The sequence below is a fragment of the Lynx canadensis genome, chromosome A1, assembly GCF_007474595.2.
Source record: "Lynx canadensis isolate LIC74 chromosome A1, mLynCan4.pri.v2, whole genome shotgun sequence".
NCBI classification, from domain to species: Eukaryota; Metazoa; Chordata; class Mammalia; order Carnivora; family Felidae; genus Lynx; species Lynx canadensis.
The window spans coordinates 214,450,241-214,471,429 of NC_044303.2; the positions used below are offsets into that span (position 1 = coordinate 214,450,241).

The 21,189-nt window shown below is 43.7% G+C and overlaps 1 protein-coding gene across 2 annotated transcripts in view; it reads right to left on the bottom strand.

The window, feature by feature from the left end:
- The window catches only part of PDZD2 (PDZ domain containing 2), a 279,185-nt gene that overhangs the window by 222,400 nt on the left and 35,596 nt on the right, over window positions 1-21,189 (bottom strand). For both annotated transcript variants that reach the window (XM_032594615.1, XM_032594614.1), the window contains exon 2: window positions 9,559-10,395. In XM_032594615.1, coding sequence (XP_032450506.1) covers window positions 9,559-10,034 — 476 coding nt within the window. In that variant the 5' untranslated portion in view covers window positions 10,035-10,395. The remainder of the gene's footprint in view (window positions 1-9,558; window positions 10,396-21,189) is intronic.

Sequence of the window (21,189 nt, forward strand, 5' to 3'; positions counted from 1 at the left end):
TCAGGGATACGTTATAAATGATAGAATCATTCTTTCTCTGGTGAAGAACGAGTTCTGAACGAGGTAAATGTGGGGTGAGTCAGCTATTAGATCATTGCTGATGTCCCTGCATACAGGTTTCTGTGGCTCCAAGATGCAAAGAACTTGGGATACTCACATCTTTGCATGTTGCTTTGTAAAATTTCAACATAGATAAGCCTAGTCGTCCCAAAAGCCACTAGTAGTCACATCTCCACAACCATTTTAAATACAGTATAACAAACTCACCCCTCAGAATCTTTGGAGGAAGGTCAGATTTCAAAGAAGAATCCCATGAAGAAATCTATATAACTGTTAAAACCCATGTCTATTATAAATTGTACCAGAGAGATACATACATAGATATATATACTTGGGTCCTGAAAATATCAGATTTGATTCCCTTCCAGGAGGAGGCAGCAATGCATAGGTGAACACCAAAAGACAGGAATTCAAGCCCTTTAACCTCTGTGCTTGGCCAACAGGTTGATTATGAACAGCTGAGCCAGGACATGAGGTTACCTGCATCTGTGTCACAAGACTGAGAGGGGCCAGGGCCAAAACAGGTGCCAAAGCTTGGAATTCAATGACCTTTTGGGAAAGAAAGACTCAACAGTCATTTAAGGGCATCTAGTGCTCAGAATGAGAGAACAAAAATGTTTATTACCTATTTAATACCTGGACATAAAAAATGAGTAGAAGTCAAGAAATGGCTGAAAATGGCTGGGGAGTGCCCATGGAGAGGAGAAGGGCATGAAGTCAGGCCAGTCACACTATAATCACACTAAGATGCTTTTGTCTTTTTTTTCTTTATGGTTTACAATTACAACAATTCCCAAAAGTGTTGCTAGAAGTTTCAAAGCCAGTGTCTTAAGTGGGAGATTTGGGTTTTCCATCTCCCATGGCTGAAGTCAGTCACCCAGTGGTGCCTCTGATGGGGGTACCAGAGGAGAAACAGGGCCCTGGGATGAAATGAAAGAGCATCTCTGGATGGTGCTCTGCAATCTGAACCCCTTTAAATCACAGTAAGTGCCTCCTTTTGTGTAATCTCTTCTGTCATAAGGACAAGTAGACTCTGAAAAGCTGTTCTTTAGGTGGCTCTGGACATTACCTGTGAGCGGTGATTGAGATGTGTCAAAGTTGCCAGTTTTCTTAAAAAAAAAAAAAAAAAAAAAAAAAGCCACCCCATTGGCCAGTGTAGTGTTTGACATGGCCCTGCTAATCACTTTCCTCGAGGTTTTCTGATTTCAGGACATTGAGTTAGACTGGGGAAGGCCAACTTCCTCTGCCATCCATCAGGAAGAGCCCAGCACAGTGGGTTACTAGTCAGATCATGACTCATCTGCCTGTGGGTGGTGACCTGAGGACTAGGGCTGGGAGTGTTAGGAGGGGACGCCATGGGGGGAACCGAGATGGGCACCTTCTGGGGACAGCATGAGGACACCAGACACCGAGTGGAGGGAGATGGTACCTGTGTCACTCGCTGCTCAGCGATGGCTTAGATGCTGCCATGCTAGAAAGAGCTCTGGAGGCTGAAAACACCATCCTGACAACATAGATGAATGAAGTTGACTAAAACTCCCAGCATCGTGCTCAACTTTAGCCACAAGATGGCAGGCAACAGCGGGACATTCTCCACAGCCTTGCCCAGAAAGCACTCTGAAGACCTGAGGGAAAGCAAGGTCCCATTGTCCAGTCCAATGGCTGGCCATCAACACATTTGTGAAGCTGCTATGAATTAAACTCTCGTTGAGAAGGAAGGTTCTAGATGTAATTACCATCCATTTAAAGAATGGGTATGGAAATATATAGAAAAACTTGATTTTCAATTTGTTTTTACTGTGAACAGTAAACTATAAAAAAAAATCTAGTTTCATTGGTTACTGTGTGTGGTGTTGAAGAAAAGTTCTAGAATTGAGTCACAGGTGCTGAATTCTAGTCCTTGCTCTTAAGAAGGTCCTTGACTCTGGGAAACCATGAGCCACAGCCTCAGTTTCGTCCTTGGTTGGGCGTGGATGAACTCTGGGATTCCTTCCAGAAACTAGTCATGGAATGAAATAGCATGTGGGATAGTAGGCTGAGAATGAAGTGGGCACAAACCTGAGGTTCTGCAATGCTTCATTTCCATGGCATCCTTGGGGAATGGGCTGTTCTACATGACAAGTTTTCTAGATAATTGAATTCTAAATGCTGAAACTTGTTTTCCTTTTAACCTTCTGTAATGGAAATCTCTCTAAAGTGTATTACACGCTTCTCAGGCTTCTTAAACAGCAAGCTGAATACAATTTAACCTTGCCCGAATGTCTCTAGGTTATCATGATGCCACCTCTTACTATATATACAGTCCTGAACAGAGCACCGGTGCCTTTGGGCATATTCAGGTAGGCAGGACGCTCATGCTAAATGGCCCCAGAGACTATATTATAAAGGTATAATTGGCAGTTCTTCCTTCCTGTATCTCCTACACCACTACCTGCAGTCATTTCTCCAAGTTACACCTTCTAGCAGCATTTGACACTCTGTTTAAAATCTGCTATAACCTAGAGAGAACTCAAGGTTGCTACGGGTAACCAGAGTCTGAGCTTGTAACAACCCTAAATTTAATTTTACACACAATTTAAAGGCAATGGGTACTGTACTGAAGGTTACTTATGGTCAGGGCTGATATTCAGCTAGTCCACCCAGTATGTAAGGTAATGTTCCTATATACTAGTTGGCCAACTGCCCTGAACCCCTTGGGCCCTCCTGCCAGCTCAGTACCCTGGCCTGTCTCCTCGGATCACACAGACTTCTCACATGCCAGCGTGAGAAGGTGCAGACTCCAAGGTGCAGTCTGCCTGTATAGGCTCCAGGACCCTGTTCTTGAATGCACCAGCATCCTTTCCAATGGGCTGGTACCCAGGCCATACTGGGTGCTCAGTATTTGATATCACCCTGGTTTCTGGGCTGAAGATTATTCTGTATCTTGCTAAGTGCACTGCCACAGTTTGAGGCTCTCCTCTGTACCTCCAACTCAAAGGCTTTTTCTTGGTTGTGTGCTGTGCTCTGGGTTCAGATCGCCTGAGGATGACCAGAACAGGTGTTAAAAGTCAGCTTTGATTGAACACCTGCCATGTGTCAAATGCCTATTTAGTATATTAACTAAATCATTTTATCTAATCCACTAAATGACCCTACTGGGGAAATAGCATCAACCTCCTGTGGCTGAGGTAACTCGCCCAAAGTCACATAGCCAATAAGTAGGCCTGGAAGCTAGACTCATCTCTCTGAGGCCCATGTTCCTTGCACTATGCTCCTCTCGTGTTTATCAACATACAAAAGAGTCCAGTCATGGTTCACATCCTGAAAAATACATTTTAAGTGAAAAATGGGCCCTTTTACTTTTCAGAAAAGGCTACTTGTTTTGTTGTGTGGGTTATGTTTTAATTAGTTCCATATTTTGTTACCAATTTGGAACAATCTGTCCCCAGGGAACAGATCTGGTTTACTTATAGAAAGCTAGCTGAGGGAGGGAGGGACTGGGGTTACAAAGTACTCCTTGTAGGAAATAATTTAAAAAACCTTCTCATTTCTCCCTCCACAAAACAAAAGTAAATAGAACATTCCAGAAAATCCCATCTTCCCTAGAGTAGGTATGATAGAGCTTACAAAAACTTTCCTTTGTGTGTTACCAATTATGCCTGCAAGAGGGGGCTGTTACCACACAAAAGAATAAGGGGCTCCCAGAGCTATGGGGAAGGGGACTTAGGGGTGGGGGGGTGCTAGAAGCAAAGTGCAGACCTGAGGAATATCACCCAGTGAGAAAGTAGAATTGGTTCTGTAATTTTGGGCCAGTCACAGGTTTACCTTTGGAACTAGTTCTGGGGTGCAGAAGGGTATCAAAACCCACAGCTATGAATTCTTTGCTCTTTCCTTAGGGATGAGGTTTACAGACTGACCCTAAGCTAATTTTTTAAATAAGTAAACCATGACCTCATCTTCCACATTTTGCACCTGCTCCTCCCACACTTAACACACCCACAATTTTCAGAGTGTCTTCTTCCAAACACATCCACCATGCTCTGTAGTTTCCCCAGTAAGTCTTGTCAGGGAGGAAATCGCTTGAATAATTGCCTAGCCAGAGGTGTGACAGGGTCAAAATAGCAAACGTATTCATTTGCTAGGGCTGCCATAATAAAGAACCACAACCCAAATGGTTTAAGCAACAGAAATTTGTCTTATAGTTCTGAAGTCTAAAAGTTTGAGATCAAGTGCTGGCAGAGCCGGGCTCCCTCTGAGGTACTAAGGCAGGATCTGTTCCAGACCTTTCTCTCCTGGCTTCTGATAGTTCCTTGGTTTGTGGCAGCATAACTACAATCTTTACTTAGTGTTCTCTCTGTGTGCATGTCTGTGTCCAAATTTGCTGTAGGACACTGGTCCTTTTGGATTAGGGGCCCACTCTACTCCAGCATGACTTCATCTTAACTAGTTACATCTGCAATGGCACTATTTCCAAATTAGGCCACATTCTGAGGTATTGGGGGTTTAAGGCTTCAAAATATGAATTTGGTAGTGGCAGGCGGTGGAAGGAGGCAGTGGATGGAAGACACAGTTCAAACCATAACATCATCTAAGGTAGTGTTGAATTCGAAACCAAACTCAAGAGGAGAAGAATGGATTGCCCAAAAGAGTGCCTCATATGAAAATTTCAAGCAAGAGTATGGACAACCAATGTATCATCTTGGCGGGGTGAGTGTGATGTTCATATGGGGACACCTGAAATCTTATGCTTATGAATAAGAGGGGTATACAGTTGAGGGAGCTGTTTGCAGAGTTACACTGGGGTCTCAACAAAACCCTAATTTGTATTCACCACTTTTTAGGACAAAACCTATATAGGTATGTGGAAAAATTTAGTGTTGAAGGACACTGTTAGCCAGTTACAGAGTGAAGGAGCATCTCAAGAACATTCAAAACGCTTTAAGTTCCTTGATACTTAATCTCAAAGTGCTTCTAGTCCTGAAGTTCTGGCTAGATATAAGTGTGGCAAAAGGATTCTACATTAAAATTGGGTTTCCTTTTTTAAGATGGAGTGGGGGGGGGGGGGGGGCTTCTGTTTTCCTTATCAGTTTGGGTAAGTGGAAGCCTTATGGTGTTCTAGTCATTTTCTTCCCTGGTGTCTACCATTACACTGAGGAGGTATTCTGTGAAGCTGAAAACCATCCATGAAATTACCAGACCACATGGCAAAAACCAACATATAACTCTGGGGCAGATGTGAGGTAGTATAGCACAGAACTTAGGAGCACAGACTGTGGTGGAAGATAGACCCAAGTCCAAATCTGGTTCTGCCTCTTATTTAGGTGACCTTGGGCAAGTTACGTGGCCTCTGCCATCAAGGTTTCTCATCACAGCTTTAGATTAAATAAGATGGGAGAATGTCCACTATGGTAGCAACTGCTCACTCAACAACACTTCTGATAATTATGCCAGAGAACTAGGGAGTGAGCCTTAGAAAATCAAGCTAGTCTCCTCTTGTCTTGTTAACTTCTTGGTTGTTATGAGCACTGGGAGCCCAGGACTCTAGGAGTCCTCCTTCATTACTTGATTCACTTTCACACTTCTCTTGAAGACCCATCAGTGGATCCTGGCCTTTTCCTTCTATCACCTCTACATCTCAGTGGCTTCTGGGTAGGTCTTCCCTCTCCTGGCCCTTCATTGTCCAGCATATACACATGACTGTGTCATCAGAGAAAGGAATTTCAGGGTCATGACTGTGCACTATTGAAAAAGTTATGTTTGGGAGATTTACTTCCTCAGCTGTGGAAAATTTCCAGAAGCCCAGTGCGTTGACTACTGTTTCCTTATTTTCTGTATTCTTGATGCTCTGGCATTTCGGGCCTTGATCCCAGAGAGACTGACCCTTCCAAGGTTAGCCAATTCCTAGAAATAGCAAACTCCCCTGAGAGTGTGCCTTGGATATACAAATCAACCAATCCAGAGTTCACACCCCTACCATCTCCTTTGTTAAACTCTCATACATCAAGACAGTATTGCCCATAACTCACCCCATGCCATGTATTGGACAACTAGAGACCATCCTATATCTCAGAGCCTGCTGCAGTTATTCAAGCTACCAAATCCTAAGATTGCTCAGAGTAGCTGCCATGCCTCACCCAAACCTCCCTTGAAAATCCCAATAAAGTTTCGGGCCATATTCTCCCCTCTTCTTCCTCTGCCTCCTGAATAACACTGGTGTTTCTCTACATAGCCCTGCATGGTGTGTTGATCCCCTGTTTCTAGAGATCTGGGAGTGCCAACGTCTTCCTTTATGACAGTCATTTCCCTGTCTGCATGTCTTATCATACTTGATTAGAACAAATCCCAGGTACATTTGAGAACACCCAAGCATAACAATTAGCGATCCCAGAGACCTGTTCCTCAACATGTTCTCCTTTTTCCATCCTCCAAGCTCCTCAGCCTTAGCTATTTCAGTCCAGATGCCAAGCGACCACATCCATCCAAATAATCTCTTCCTGACCACACAGAAGTGGAATGGTGCCCTGGAACAGGTACCACTCCCAAATGGGAGTCAGAAGGGAGAGACTGAGTCTCAGCTGTGCCAATTATCACCATGACATCATGGGAACACTGCTTCACCTCTGTAAGCTTCTAGAATGATAAAACTAGCTCAGGTGGATCAAATGAAATGTTTCAGAGATTCACTCCTAATATGTTAGCATAGGCCACTTTGGCTAACCTCCCCACCCCCACCACCCCCACCATCCCTACACACTTACCCAAGGTCTCAAAGCTAGTTGCTAGAAGATCTATGGAGAAAATCCAGAATCCCAGACTCAGTTCACTGCCTCCTCCATCATACCATACTTGCCCCTCCTTGAAACCTCCATTAAGGAGTCTAGTTTTGTGTCCCACTTTCTGTCATGACCCTGGTCCCATCACCTTTCTATTCTTCTGTATTTTCTTTCTTTGAAAAAAAAAAAAAAATGGGCATCATCCTATGACTCAAGGAATAAATTAAAATCACCAAAGAATCCTCCTTTGGTAGCTGGAAAGCATTTTCATTTCAGGGTTAGATATACTTTCAGAGCCTGGGACACTAAACTTGGCCTCTTAAAAAGTCTACAACCTTAAGCAGGCAATGGGAAGAGCTTTCTGAACATACATGAGAAAATTTATCCCATATGGAATAAACTTCTCCAAATCCTAAAGACTCCAGAAACCTCTTAGATAATAAATTCCCAGTCTTTCTAAACATGCTCCATGTAGAACAGTCATTATGATGTTAATATTTTACTGAGCACTATGGATTAGACATAGTACTAAGCCCTCTATATGCATTATTGCATCATTTAGTCATCGGATCAACGATCAATAGTGTTATCATTTCCACGTCACTGGGAATCCAAGACTAAGAGGGATGATTTTTCAAGGTCAATCAGTTTGTAAGTGTGGGAGCCTGAGGAGGCAGCACTAGTTGGGAGCTGGAGCTGTTGACCATTATGCTCTCCCACTGGATGTCCCCTTCCTGCTCTTCCTTCTGCCTCTGCATCCAAATCAGCTCCCCTCACAGAAGATAGTTGTAAATGGTGGGGGCTCTCAGGGACAGCTCTGGGAGGGCTGCCATCAAGCTCCACTGATCCCTACTTCTAACCTCAAGGACCCAGCCACCAGGGACTGGAGTCATATTCTCAACACCAATGAATACCATGGTGGTCAGTCCTTTTTCTTTTCTAAGAACAATTTCTAACTTTAAATAGAATCATTTCTCTTCAACATTCCTCCTTGAAAGTGAAAGTAATTGCTAGTTGAGGACCCAGCCATTAGCCAAGAACATCTCTTCAGTCAGATAGGCAACCCAAAGAAAATACTGGTGAGAGTCTACTGAGTAAGTACTCATACACGCCACCCAGGCCTGTGCTATGTTCTTTCCATGCACTAGATCATTTTAAACTTGGGCCACACTATATATATGTGACCAATGACTTCTCGTTGCCCCTCCATGCCCACTCTCCACCATTCTCTACCCTGGCTTCTGCCTCAGGTTGACACATATGGACCCTCTCAATGGGTCCCTTGCCACTGGCTTCTGCCTGGTTTCTGCCAATGGAAAGCTCTGGTAGGAGACTGAAAGGAAGGAGAAAATTAAACTTAAGGTACTTCTGCTCTGGCTTCTTCCCTTCAGGGTCTCCTTGGGTTAGAGATCTCCCTCAGTGAAAGGTCACCATGATTCTCAAAGTGACCCTCTCTCCATGATTCTCTTCTCTTGGGACATAGGAGCTTTCCTCACAGGAGCCTCTGAAGGCTCCACAAAAGTTATGCATCTCAGAATATCTTCAAACTTCTCTTTTCTTTTCTCTTCCATATTTAGTCATTACTAAAACCTTGGTGTGCAGTAAAGGGTTAACACAGCAAGTTTGGCGTATTCAACCTCTGTATATTGCAAGGAAAAGATTGGTTCGTGACTAACCCCTGGGAGGTAATTTCTAAGACCTTGGAATATTCTGCTTGATGAGAGTGCCTTTGTATACCTTGGGTCTTGGGCCATACTAATAATGTAATCTATGGCACGGGCATTGGGCCATGTGGCATTAGTTTGAACTCTGGAAGGACTGAACACTGAGTAACTAAGGTCAGCTACACAGGCACTCCATGCCAGCTGACCCCCTAAAAAACCCTGATACCAAGGCTCCCATGAGCTGCCCCGGTTGACAATACTCCATAGATGTTGTCACACACCATTGCCTGAAGAACTGAGCCCACCTGTACAACTCTACTGGGAGCAACAACTGAGTTTGCACCTGTTCTCTCTCCTGGATCCCACGCTGTGTACCTTTTACGGTTACTGGTTTTAATCTGTATCCTTTCACTATAATAAACTGTAACCCTGAGTTTTTCTGAGTCCTTTGAGTCCTTCTAATAAATCACTGAGGTTGAGGGTGGTCTTGGACTCTGATTCATCTGGGAAACAACAGTCCGGTCATAACTTACTGAGATGATGGGTGGCCACACAGGTGAAAAATGGAAATATGCTCATTCAGGTGAGATCCAAATGGATCTTTCAGGATGGGGAAACTGGGACTGAAGGCAGGGGTGGCTGGTTGTCCAAAGATACTTCTAAGCATCTCAAGGGGATTCTGGACTGTTTGTCTGTGACTAAGGTGATATGAGACAGGCAGATGGAAATACATCCAGGACCCAACCTTTAATGCTCCAACTGGAGGGGAAATGTTGGTTGAGTGGAGGAGAAGATCTAACTCAATGTGACATTTCTTATACTCTTGTGTCATGTAGTATTCCTAGGTTTCAGGAAAAAAGGAAATACTCTGAGTCTAAGTCCTCTAAGAGAGAATGAAGCATAAAAGAAACATACAAATACCACAGTACTTCAATCTAGTATTTTCCCTCTATAAGATAAATGCCATTGGCTTACCAGAGTAGGACTCAAACCCGGTGCGGTGCAGGTTGGAGCAGCAGACATACATGAGCCACGGTGGTCCCCCATCCAGCCCCTGTGTCAACCAGCACTCCCCCACTCACCTGGCCCCACTGACATCAACTCCAACCATCAGCTGCCCATTCAGGGAGAGGATCTCATCCCGCAGGCGGACCTTCCCACTCTTCCCTGCCGGGCTGTTCTTCCTCAGCTCTGTCACCCAGATGCAGCCAACGTCCAGTACAGGGCCCTGGTGGGTTTTCCTCTTCTTGCCCCCTCTGCGCTTTTCTCCATAGTCCCCGAAAACAGGGATGTTCCCAAAACTGAGGCCCACAGTCTCTGTGTCCCCCAGCTCCTTGGTGAGGTACACAGTACAGATCTCCATCCCTGGGGGGCTGTGGTCAGGTGGGACCACACTCTCATCCACAGTAAAGTTCAGCTGGATGTACTCCTGCAGCTTCTGGATGGCTGCCTGGCAGAGCCGCTGCTCTGGGCCATCCCCGCCCTCCCTCACGCTGTTCTGCAGCCACTGGTAGAGGAGGGGCAGGTGCAGCATGGCATTGTCCTGGGTGATGGGCATGGTGCTCACTCCCAGACACCAACATCATGAGAAGACCTGCTTCTGGGGGCTGGACCGGGCAGGGCCCCATGTCCCTTGGGAACCCTGGCTGTCATCAGCTTGCCCTGTGTTCATGTTCAAGGTGGCAGATGAGCCTAAAGGATGCCTACTTGAGACTGGGCTGTTGGCTTTGGCAAGAGGAGGACAGGACACAATTAGAATAACAGTGGAACAATTGCTGTGCCTGGAGTGCTCACCGAGAGAAGGAAGCGTCTAACAAGTTCTTGTTTGGTTCCTTTCACAGCAGAGCCCATGCAGATAACGTGGAAATGGGGTATTCTTCCAGCAGCCACAGCATGACCTCACCTGGACTCATTTATGCCTGGAAGAGGAAAAAACAAAAAATTTCAGTCACAACAATGAGCCCTCTGAGACAGAACACATGGCCTCCTGTATTACGAAAGAACCATGTTTGCTTTTTCAGGCAGGAACCTAATCCTCTCCTCATTCCCCAGCTAAGATCCTTCCACCATGTATATATATATATATACAGACAGACTGACAGAGAGACAGACACACAGACACACACACACACACACACACACACACACACACACACACACCCTTCCCCCAGACAGAAACCTCTGGAACACTGACCTTCTCCAGGAAGTTTTCCTGATCGTCAGGGAAATGAGATGACTTTTTCCAGTACAGCCCCCATCAAACTCATATCCAACAAGGAGGCTATGTGACAAGATTCTCTGGAAGGCTGTTGGAGGGGTTCTGGACATATTTAAAAGCTTACATTCTTAGGACATTAAAGTCTATGTCCATTTGCCTTGATCAGCCCAGCTGCATATCCAGGAAGGCTCTCCATTCCAGGACTAACAATGAGGCCAAGAAGAGAAAGGGCCAATCAACAGCACAGAGAGATTCAGGCTTGGTCTTAGGACAATGCCCTTCCTAAGCCTGGGCCTCATTCCATCTTCCTCATGTAGCCTCACAGGGATCCATGTCCCTAATCATCCTACAGCTCTTAGCTGCTCCCCTTCCTTTGGTAAACTGTTGGAACTGACCTACTCTTAGGCCAAACCCAAAGCTATCTCCTACAGAGAAATATTTCTCCATGCTTCTGAGTGAGGAGACTTGGCCTCTCCTCGACTTGCCCTTGAACACACAGCTTAGGGCAATGATGCATCTTCCCCCAACGCCCGCATGGCCAGCGGCAGTAGGCACGTCTCCCCTGTGAGAGCTGGCAGCTATCCTGACCCCACCAAATTCTGCACAGGGCCTGGCACACGATATGTTCCCACAACGAAAAGCTAATTGAAGTCCACTGCCAATTCTCCTTCTCCCCCAAAGAAAACTTTCACCTCCATCCTTTGCAAATGCAGAAAAATGATCCTTTTCACTCTCTTCTCTGAATTTCACTTTCATCCAGAGAAAGTCAATATAAACTATGCCATCTAAGATGGAAAACATTTTCTAGCCTTCTCAGGAAGTGATTTAACAAGGAATAATAATAAATGGGAGAAGTGTCAGAAGCCATGTCAATAATACATGACCTTATTACTCAGTAACCATAAAGAAATTTCCAATATAGCAAGGTTTGAGCTTCCAAAGAACTTGAGTGCCAGCTATTAATTGGTTCCAAATAAATCAAAAGCTTAGCAAATATCATCTACATAATCACATGCCTATTAAAAAAGAAACACAAGATCAAAGAAAAGATAATCCATAAATGTACAAAAACGGAATGTTCCCTTTGGCCAAAATAAGTAACACCTCTCACTGCAAAGTGACTCCACACAGACATATTAAAATCTTATGAATAAATCAAAACATTTTCCATCAGGCCTAGCAATCGTTATGAGTCTCCATTTCCTCATCTGTAAAATGAGAAAGTTAAGCTAAGTGATCTCCAAGGTCTGTCAAACTCAACAGAGAGGTCCTTAAACACAGTGACAGTGTCTCATTCATCAGTGTCCTCCCGCCCCCAGCACAGTGCCTGTTACCATGTAGACTCTCAGTCATTTAGAACAATTTTTAAAATATCTTTTAAATTACAGTTTTAATGGTCAATGATTCAGGGACTCAGTCACAGTTCAAGTGGTCCCATACATATGAAAACAGAGTAAATATCTTGGGCAAGATGCTCTTTAAATAAGTCTGATTGAAGAAAAGCCTAGAGGACCTTTTTTTTTTCCTGCTGTCAACTTGTATTCATTCAGTAAGAATCAGGCCTTGAACTTGGCACCGGGAATATATACCATCAATAAGGCAAATTCTTTGCCCTGAAGGAATTCATAGTCCAGAGGAGAGATGCCTAAATACGTGGAAACCAGTGTGTAATAAGTCTAGGACAAGCCTCGTAACAGAATTGGCATAGGTACAATCCTGGTAGCCATGTTCATGTAATATGAGCTCCCAGCCCCTGGTGATGGGTCCAGAGCTGGGGATCTCATGCAAGCTGGACCAGTGTTTTCCCCTGAGAACTGAGCACTGGGACTGAGAGAGATAGAGATAGAGATAGAGATAGAGATAGAGATAGAGAGAGAGAGAGAGAGAGAGAGAAAGTCCAGTCTTAAGTGTGTGAAGGTAACTGTAACTTTTGAACTAGGGGCCCTGGATGGCAATGTTCTACCTGCTGTGAACAAAGTAGCAAAGGAGCAAAGAAAGCCATCCTACCAAGAAATAAAATAAAACGGATCAGGAGAAGGCAGAGGTGTAAGACCAGCGAGAGAATACTCTGGTTTCCCCACAGCACTCCTGGTCTTAGTTTCAGACACACTGGACACAGCTGCATTGCTACCTTCCTCTTCAATCCAAATGACTATATCAATCCTTACAATAAATTACATTTTAACAATTTAACTACTTAAAAAAAAAAAAAAAGAAAGGTCAAGCAAAACTAAACTAAACAAACCCCTTTAAATGAAAATAAACTTTACCTTGAGTTGTTTCCTGCACTTGGCAACTCAAAAGTTGTTGATATATTGGAGGTGAGCAAAGCTGATTGGTTCAACATGGAGCAGGTGTCCCTCTGTAGTCTATCAGTGAAGGGCAAGGGGTTAGGGTCAAGAGATACCATCCTGGCTGCTGGGAGCCCACCCTCTGACTGTCAATGTTGTGGGGGCAGGGAAGGAGCTTTCATAAAAGGAAAAATTATTTGGGGATATTTAGTCTTATTTTGGTGTTCATGGGATATGAACAAGTTTTTGACTCCATACCTATAATTGGGAATTTCCCAGTAATCCTTCTATCCCCCTATTCTATCAATTCCTTTTCATGGGATTTTCTATAAATAAGGGGAATAGGAGCACTCCAATCTACTACAATGATTTGAGATTGACTCAGGGCATAAGAAAAGATATACAAATTTGCAATGCATGAAATGGGTAGTTCTTTCACAACATCCAATGAAACATTCTGGGGAACAAAACATTGACCCAGGGAAGATACAGAACCACAGAAACCTGCAAGTAGTTACAAATACCAACCTCCCTCAGAGGTGGATCTGTCTAGAGGTCTTAATGCTTCTCATCTCGAAGATCAATTTCAGCAGCGAGCAGAATCTGTGGACATGAAGGCCCACTGCATGTTCCAGTTCACTTTTTTTCTATCATATACAATTCTCTAATTAGAGTCCATCTCAAAGTAAACAGCCATGATAATTTAAATTAATTTTGACTAGCCTGAAGCTGACAGCCTTAGCATTCAAAATTCAAAATGAATGCTTCTTAACAGATTTTGATACTGTGTTTAGAATCTACCAACTTTGGGGCACCTGGGTGGCTCAGTTGGTTAAGCGTCCAACTTCGGCTCAGGTCACGATCTCACAGTTTGTGAGTTCAAGCCTCGCATCAGGCTCCGTGCTGACAGCTGGAACCTGCTTCAGATTCTGTCTCCCTTTCTCTCTGCCCTCCCCACCACCCCCCACTCTGTCTCTGTCTCTCTCAAAAATAAACAAACGCTTAAAAAAAATTCTAGGGGCGCCTGGGTGGCGCAGTCGGTTGAGCGTCCGACTTCAGCCAGGTCACGATCTCGCGGTCTGTGAGTTCGAGCCCCGCGTCGGGCTCTGGGCTGATGGCTCGGAGCCTGGAGCCTGTTTCCGATTCTGTGTCTCCCTCTCTCTCTGCCCCTCCCCCATTCATGCTCTGTCTCTCTCTGTCCCAAAAATAAATAAAAACGTTGAAAAAAAATTAAAAAAAAAAAAATTCTAGAATCTACCAACTTTCTAAGATCCTCTTTCAGCGACATCATGCATGCACAGCAGGGCAATAACTGCCCCCACAAGGGGGAGAAAAGTAGTGTCGGGTTGAGGGGGCCAACAAATCTTAGATATTATAATGGTTAGTACCTGCCTGCAAAGCTCAAAGCTATCTGGCAGAATTTACTCCTTAGTGTTTAATATTTTGAGTTATAACTTTTTTTCTCTAGGATGGGGAGAGGGGGACAATAATGAAAAAGATGGGTCAACACCAAACTATATGAAACCAATCAACCGCCTAAAGTCTCAGCCCAGAGTCACCCGAAATCCATAAGCTAAATCCTGAAACTGGCAGGATGCAGAAAAGGGTCCTCAGTTTTATCCAGACCTTGCTTCAAAGATTCATACTGGGCTGTCTTTACTCACTCCCTCTTGCAATTGTCCTGAATTGTTGATGTCTTCCTATTCTGGAATCTGCTAAGTTCCAAGTTCCTTAGTCTTCTTTTCTTCTGTACTGGATTCCTCTTTTGACTTTTGGGAAAAGCTCACATTTTAAAAGTGAACCAATGTTGATTAAATATTTACTGTTCATTCAACAGATGTTCATTGAGTGCCTATGCCATGCAGAGCCCTAAACAAAACAGACAACATTCCTACAAAGACTCATGAAGCCTGTATTGTGATGGTGGCAAATTAGTAAACATAAAATACTATAATGTCAGATGGGGATTGACATTATGAAGAGAATCAGAGCTTACTGAGTGATGGACGTATGAGCAGATTAAGAAAGGCCCTCTGAGAAGAGACCCAAATAAAGTGAGGGATTGAGTGAGAGAATATCACCCGCCAAGGGCTGTTCTCTGCTAAGGAGACAGCAAGTGCAAAGACCCTGATGTGAGAGCCTGCTGGGCTCCCTGGGGATAGGTGTGGGGGTAGATGTGGCTCCAAAAGAGGGAGTGAGGGGGAATTGGCCCCAGTGAGCTGGAGGCTTCCCCATTGTCTCATTCTCTGTAAAACAAGGGTGGTGACACCATTTTACCCACACTGGCTAATGGCTAATGTTTTCTGAGCATAACCACACTCAGACGTTCTTCTAAATGAGCACTTTCCATGGATTACCTTACTTATTTGGAAAACAATACTGTAGGAATATATTGTTAGTATCTCCTTTTTAGAGACTCAGATAAATGACAAAATCAGAGAGGCTAATTAAGGACCAGAGAGGCTAATCAGGACTAGAAACCAGGTCCACTGGATTTGGTCATGTAGGCTAGCACTCTGCCCTGTAATCCCTGCCGCCAATGGGCCTCATATAACACAAAAATAGGTACCTTGTGTCAGAAGCGGGTGGCTTTCTACCTAATATCCATTCTCTCGTCCTTTTCTTTGTGGGCATGATATATTCAACTAAATCCCAGCTTCTCTTGGAGGTATGGAGAAATTGTTACATGGTGTTTCTTTAAGAGATTCTTTAAGGGGGCGCCTGGGTGGCGCAGTAGGTTAAGCGTCCGACTTCAGCCAGGTCACGATCTCGAGGTCCGTGAGTTCGAGCCCCGCGTCAGGCTCTGGGCTGACGGCTCAGAGCCTGGAGCCTGTTTCCGATTCTGTGTCTCCCTCTCTCTCTGCCCCTCCCCCATTCATGCTCTGTCTCTCTCTCTGTCCCAAAAATAAATAAAAACGTTGGAAAAAGAAAAAAAATTAAAAAAAAGAGAGATTCTTTAAGTATTCTTTAAAAGAAGAACAGAAATGAAAAAAATAAACCCCCATGTTATTTAATCATTGCTATTTGGATTTTTCAAAATCCAACTAATGAGCTGAATTAACTCCCCCCAAAATAACACACTGTGATACCCAGAAGTGTAGGAACTAGAAGTAATAGAATCTAAAACATAGAATTGGATGACAAAGGGAGGGAGGGGGGCAGATGCCAAGGACCCGGATATTTACAGACTGGAAAAGTGACCCTAGCCATTTAATGTAAAACATTTGGTTAAAGTGCCACCTGCTGTACCTTGGAAAGTCACTGATGTGTTCACTGAGGTTATGGTGTTAAATATGGTAGGAAACTTTTAGAATATGGGTAGATGATTTGACACTCTCAGCAAAGTCTAGAGCTCCTCAACTCAGCCAGCAAGTGAGATGGGAGGAAATGTCACTTTGTCAAGGAACATACTCTTGACATTGAGCCCGTACTCTACATTGCCAGAGACGCTCAGATGCTGGACCCTTGTAGTGCTGAGAAAACCTGCTTGATCAGAAGGGGGTGGGACCCTACCAGACAGAGGTTGTAAGTCTTGAGAAAGGTGTGATTACTCACTGGAAGCCACTGTTTCAACTGTTCCAGCAGTACACATTAAGTAGTATATGTTAAGTTAAAATTTAGGGCGATGGACAGAACTCATATGCTAGAAATGAAAGAAAACAAATCATCAGGAATTGACCAAGAGCCTACTAAGTTGTGGGGGAATCATACTGCCAAAACCCCAGCCCTGGTTTGGCTGGGATGGCTCAATCCCCACAGCAATCTCATAACTCCAAAACCCCAACCCTGGTTTGTAACAGCCTGGGATGGCTCAATCCCCACAGCAATCTCATAACTCTTGCTCTCCCTTCCCTGGGCAGCTCACATCTACAAGAAGTAGGCAATGTGTACAGCCCCCAGAAAGGGTGTCCTTCCAAACCCACCACAGAAGTGGCCACGGAAGACAACGAATGAGGAATAACCTTCCAAAGAGAGGCCAGGGCCATGAAGGCAATGAACAGGAGTTCCTGTCATAAGAGGGAGGGTTTATACCCTTGCTAGTTTTGCTCATGAGGATTAGGTCATATGGACAGTGACTGCTGTGTTTTCCATGTCTCCTCTCATAAATGGAAGTTTTTATTGTAGTTATTCTATACCTTTTCCAGCATTGCGTGTGAGTTGTATCAGGGCTTGGTCACAAGGAATTATATCCAGAAGTGATGGGAGGGACCACACATCACCCAGAGATCCAGGGCTCTAATCTTTTTTTTTTTTTTTAATTTTTTTTTTAACGTTTACTTATTTTTGAGACAGAGAGAGACAGAGCATGAACAGGGGAGGGGCAGAGAGAAGGAGACACAGAATCTGAAACAGGGTCCAGGCTCCGAGCTGTCAGCACAGAGCCCGACGCGGGGCTCGAACTCACGGACCGCGAGATCGTGACCTGAGCCGAAGTCAGACACTTAACCAACCAAGCCACCCAGGCGCCCCCAGGGCTCTAATCTTGATAGACTAACTGGATCAGGCTTAGGTGACACCTCCACTGGGAATGGGGAAACCATGCATGGAAAGAAGATTATGTCTGAGTAACCAAAAGAAACTGGCTTGTTGCTTACATAATATTCATTCTCTCCTCTTTCTTACAAAAATCCATCTGTGTTTAGGGGCAAGTACCCAATCAAAAAACCTGTTTCTTAGTGCCCCTTCAGAGAGAGGTGGCCATAACATACAGTCCTGGCCTATGAAATAGTTTGGTGGGGTTACCAGAAAGGTTTTTTTTTTTTTTTTTAAGTTTGTTTGTTTGTTCATTTATGTAATCTCTATACCCAATGTAGGGCTCAAACTATTACCCCAAGATCAAGAGTTGCATGCTCTTCTGACTAAATCAGCCAGGCACCCCCAGAAAGGGTTTTTTTTTTTTTTTTCATGGGCACTTTTTGTCTTTTTTCTTGCTAAAAATGCATATGTGATGGCTGGAGCTTTAGCAGCCATCTTGTGACCAACCATAAGGCAAAGGCCTGACATCTATGAGCATCTGTACCAACCGTAGACATTCTACCTCCAGACTTCTTATTACATGAGAGAAAAACAGGCCCCTACCTTGTTTAAGCCTCATTAATTAGAAAATCTGTTATAGGTGAACAAAATCCCCTAATGAATATATTGTTTTAATTCACTCTTTACCCTCAGATTCAAGATTGAGAATATAACCCTGAGTGTTTCAACTTTAGCCCTGCTACTTTGTCAATTAGCAGCCATTATTAAGTTTCCACCTTTATTTGGGTCACCAAAACAACAACAACAACAACAACAACAACAACAACAACAACAACAAGAACAGCAGCAGCAGTAGCAGCAGCAGCAAGGCATATTTTGCCCTTAAAGAGCTAAAAGGATACATGAATTCATCCCATCATTTACTAGTACCATTGTGCAGCCCCAGGTGTTGCAGACAAACCCACAACTGATTGAGAAACATTGCAAATACAAATCCTTGTGATTCCTTGTAAGAACAAGGTACTGGCTAATTTTTAACTACATGGCCACCTCTAGACGAGCTGAGTGGCTGTGCGTATGAGACAGAAGAAGAATTTGGTCCAGCGTTTATTTCATGCAATAAGAATTAATTGTGTCAGGCACTATGCTAGCCTAGGGAAGAAATGATGAACAGCCCTGTGGAGGCTGTGGTCCACTGGACGAAGAGATCATTAAATAAAGTATGTGAAGGGCCATGAAGTGGTACATTTGTGGGCACATGATGGATTCTGGAAAGTGAGGCTTTAAAGGTCTATGCTGGGGCCTTAGGGGATGAGAGAGGTGTTCCCATATAAATTATAGAAGATGAGGACTTAGAGGGGACCTCAGGGATTTCCACATCCAATCTTCAGTTTGAAAAATGACAGAAACAGACATAAAGACAAGATGAAGATCCTTTGGCTTCTGGGTCTCTTAACTCTTCAAGAGTAGGAAAAAAAGGAAAAATAAATGAAAGGAAAAAGAATGACCCAACAGCTATTCTGAGAAGCTAATACTTAAAGATATTGCATGTCCTGAAACATGGACTATTTGCCCAAATAACAAAAGACAGGAATGATTAGAAATTGAAGAAATTCACAAAATATCATGCATGTTTTCCATCATGATAAGTGCAAGAAAACATTTGGGGACTAGAAAAACAAAATGAATACTATAAATTATTTCTGTTACTTCTTAAAATATATTTGCTGTGGCTTCAAAGACTGAAACAAGTTTGTACATCTGAAGTTTATGACTGTTTACTCAGAATGTCAAAATTTGGCCAGTTCTGGATTAATATTTCCGGAGTTTAGGTATCTCGATTCTAAAAGACCATGATGGTTGGGAAAAGAGGCTATTTCTGAGGTTACATACGTATCTGTAAAATGGCAATTCAATGTTTTGAAATAGATGCTATCTAACAAGTGGATAATAGACTGAGACAGAAACAACTTTTGTATTAGCAGCAAGATAATCATGAGTCACTGTGGTTGTCCATTTTAATGTGATCATTGTGTCCACTTTGTATGGACCGGGTACCCATGATGCCACCAATCTGTCCTCCATAACCCTATAGACCACGCCATCAACATAGAACATGCATTATAAGTTCTTCTTCAATTTTACTGAAGGCCCCAAAAAAATTTTTTAGTATAGTTGACACATGATGTTACATTCATTTCAGGTGTACAACACAGTGATTCAGCATCTCTATACATTACGCTGTGCTCACTGCAAATGTAACACCATCTGTCACCCAACCCCATTACAATATTACTATTTTCCCTATGCTGTATCTTCCCTATGTATGTACTCCTGTCACTTATTCATCCCGTAACTGGAAGCCTGTATCTCTCACTCCCATTTTGCCCCACTTGAGTTATTATTTTTTTAATGGAGACTTTATAGTTGTTTCTTTCAGAACAATTGCACCGTTTAGCTGCATCTAGTGTTTAGACTTTTGGGTAAATAATCTACTTACTATATATATTTAAATTCTTAGCATGTAACTGTACAGGATCTGACTTCATCATTGAATATTTTTAATAGCCAGTAATATACTCTGCCATAGGTATAGCTATAGGTCCCCAGGCAAGTCATTTAGCATCTTTGAGCCTCAGTTTCCTTATTTGCCAAATGAGATGGTTCTACTAAGTTTCTTTCTGGTTCTAGCATTTTCCTAGACTTTGGAGCTGAGTTAGCAAGCCAAAGAGGGAGTCACTAGCTTCATTTAGAAGCATATACACAACACATGGAAGTTTTAAACTGCACAAGAGATGGGCCAAATTGCTTTATCAGATTTTGAATATCTGCCAAGACAAAGGGAGGAAGGGGGGCCCTTGGGTGGTTTTACATTCGTGGCTTATAACCACAGTTCAGTTCTTCCAGAAGACAAGAAGAAATATATCCTACTGAATAAGAGCTCTTTGGAACAGCAGAAAAAAAAACAAGGTTTCAAAAAGGGGGAAGCAACTTGCCTCGGGGGTGGGGTACAATAGGAAATCCGGTGTTTCCAGTGAGGCACCACAGACTATCCAATTTGGCAAGGGCCTTAACTGTGTAGAGACCAGCCTCTGCTCCCTCCCTCCCAGACTGCATGCTGGAATCAGGGCTGGAGTGCCTGGTGCAGAGAGAGTATCCTCAGAGGAAGCCCAAAGATCATGGAGCACAGAGGTTCAGCCCATTTGCATCTCCGAGCATCCCCTTTACCCAGGCTTCGCTGAGGGAAAAAACTCAGGACAATGGTGATGAGAAGCAAGTCAAAGTCATGGGAGTGAGAGAAAGAAGAATCCTCATTTGCCCTCTTCCAGGCAGGAGATCAGAATTAAGAAGGAAAGACTTAAGCCCTGTGACATACCAGTGCCCAATATTCCCTATGGACCCCATGTGCCATCTTGGCTGTTAAAAGGGGTGAGAGAGAAACGAAGTAGAGTGAGAAGAAGAGAAGAGATGGCAGAAACTTAGAGGAACTAGCTTGAAAATCATCCAGTGGAGGTTTCATTCCAATGGAGAGATCAGGAGAAATGAGGAGGTTGGACGCGTTGTCTCTTCAGATCCTGCTGTCGCTGTGTCTGTGTTAATGTGCAGGAACATGCACACAGGCAAAAGATGTGGCTGGGAAAGGCCACTCGTAGGCCAGGGAGATGTGACAAGGTGACCCCGATCTTGGTCAAATTCCCTCACTCATGTCTTCAGGCTCCCAGGCTCAG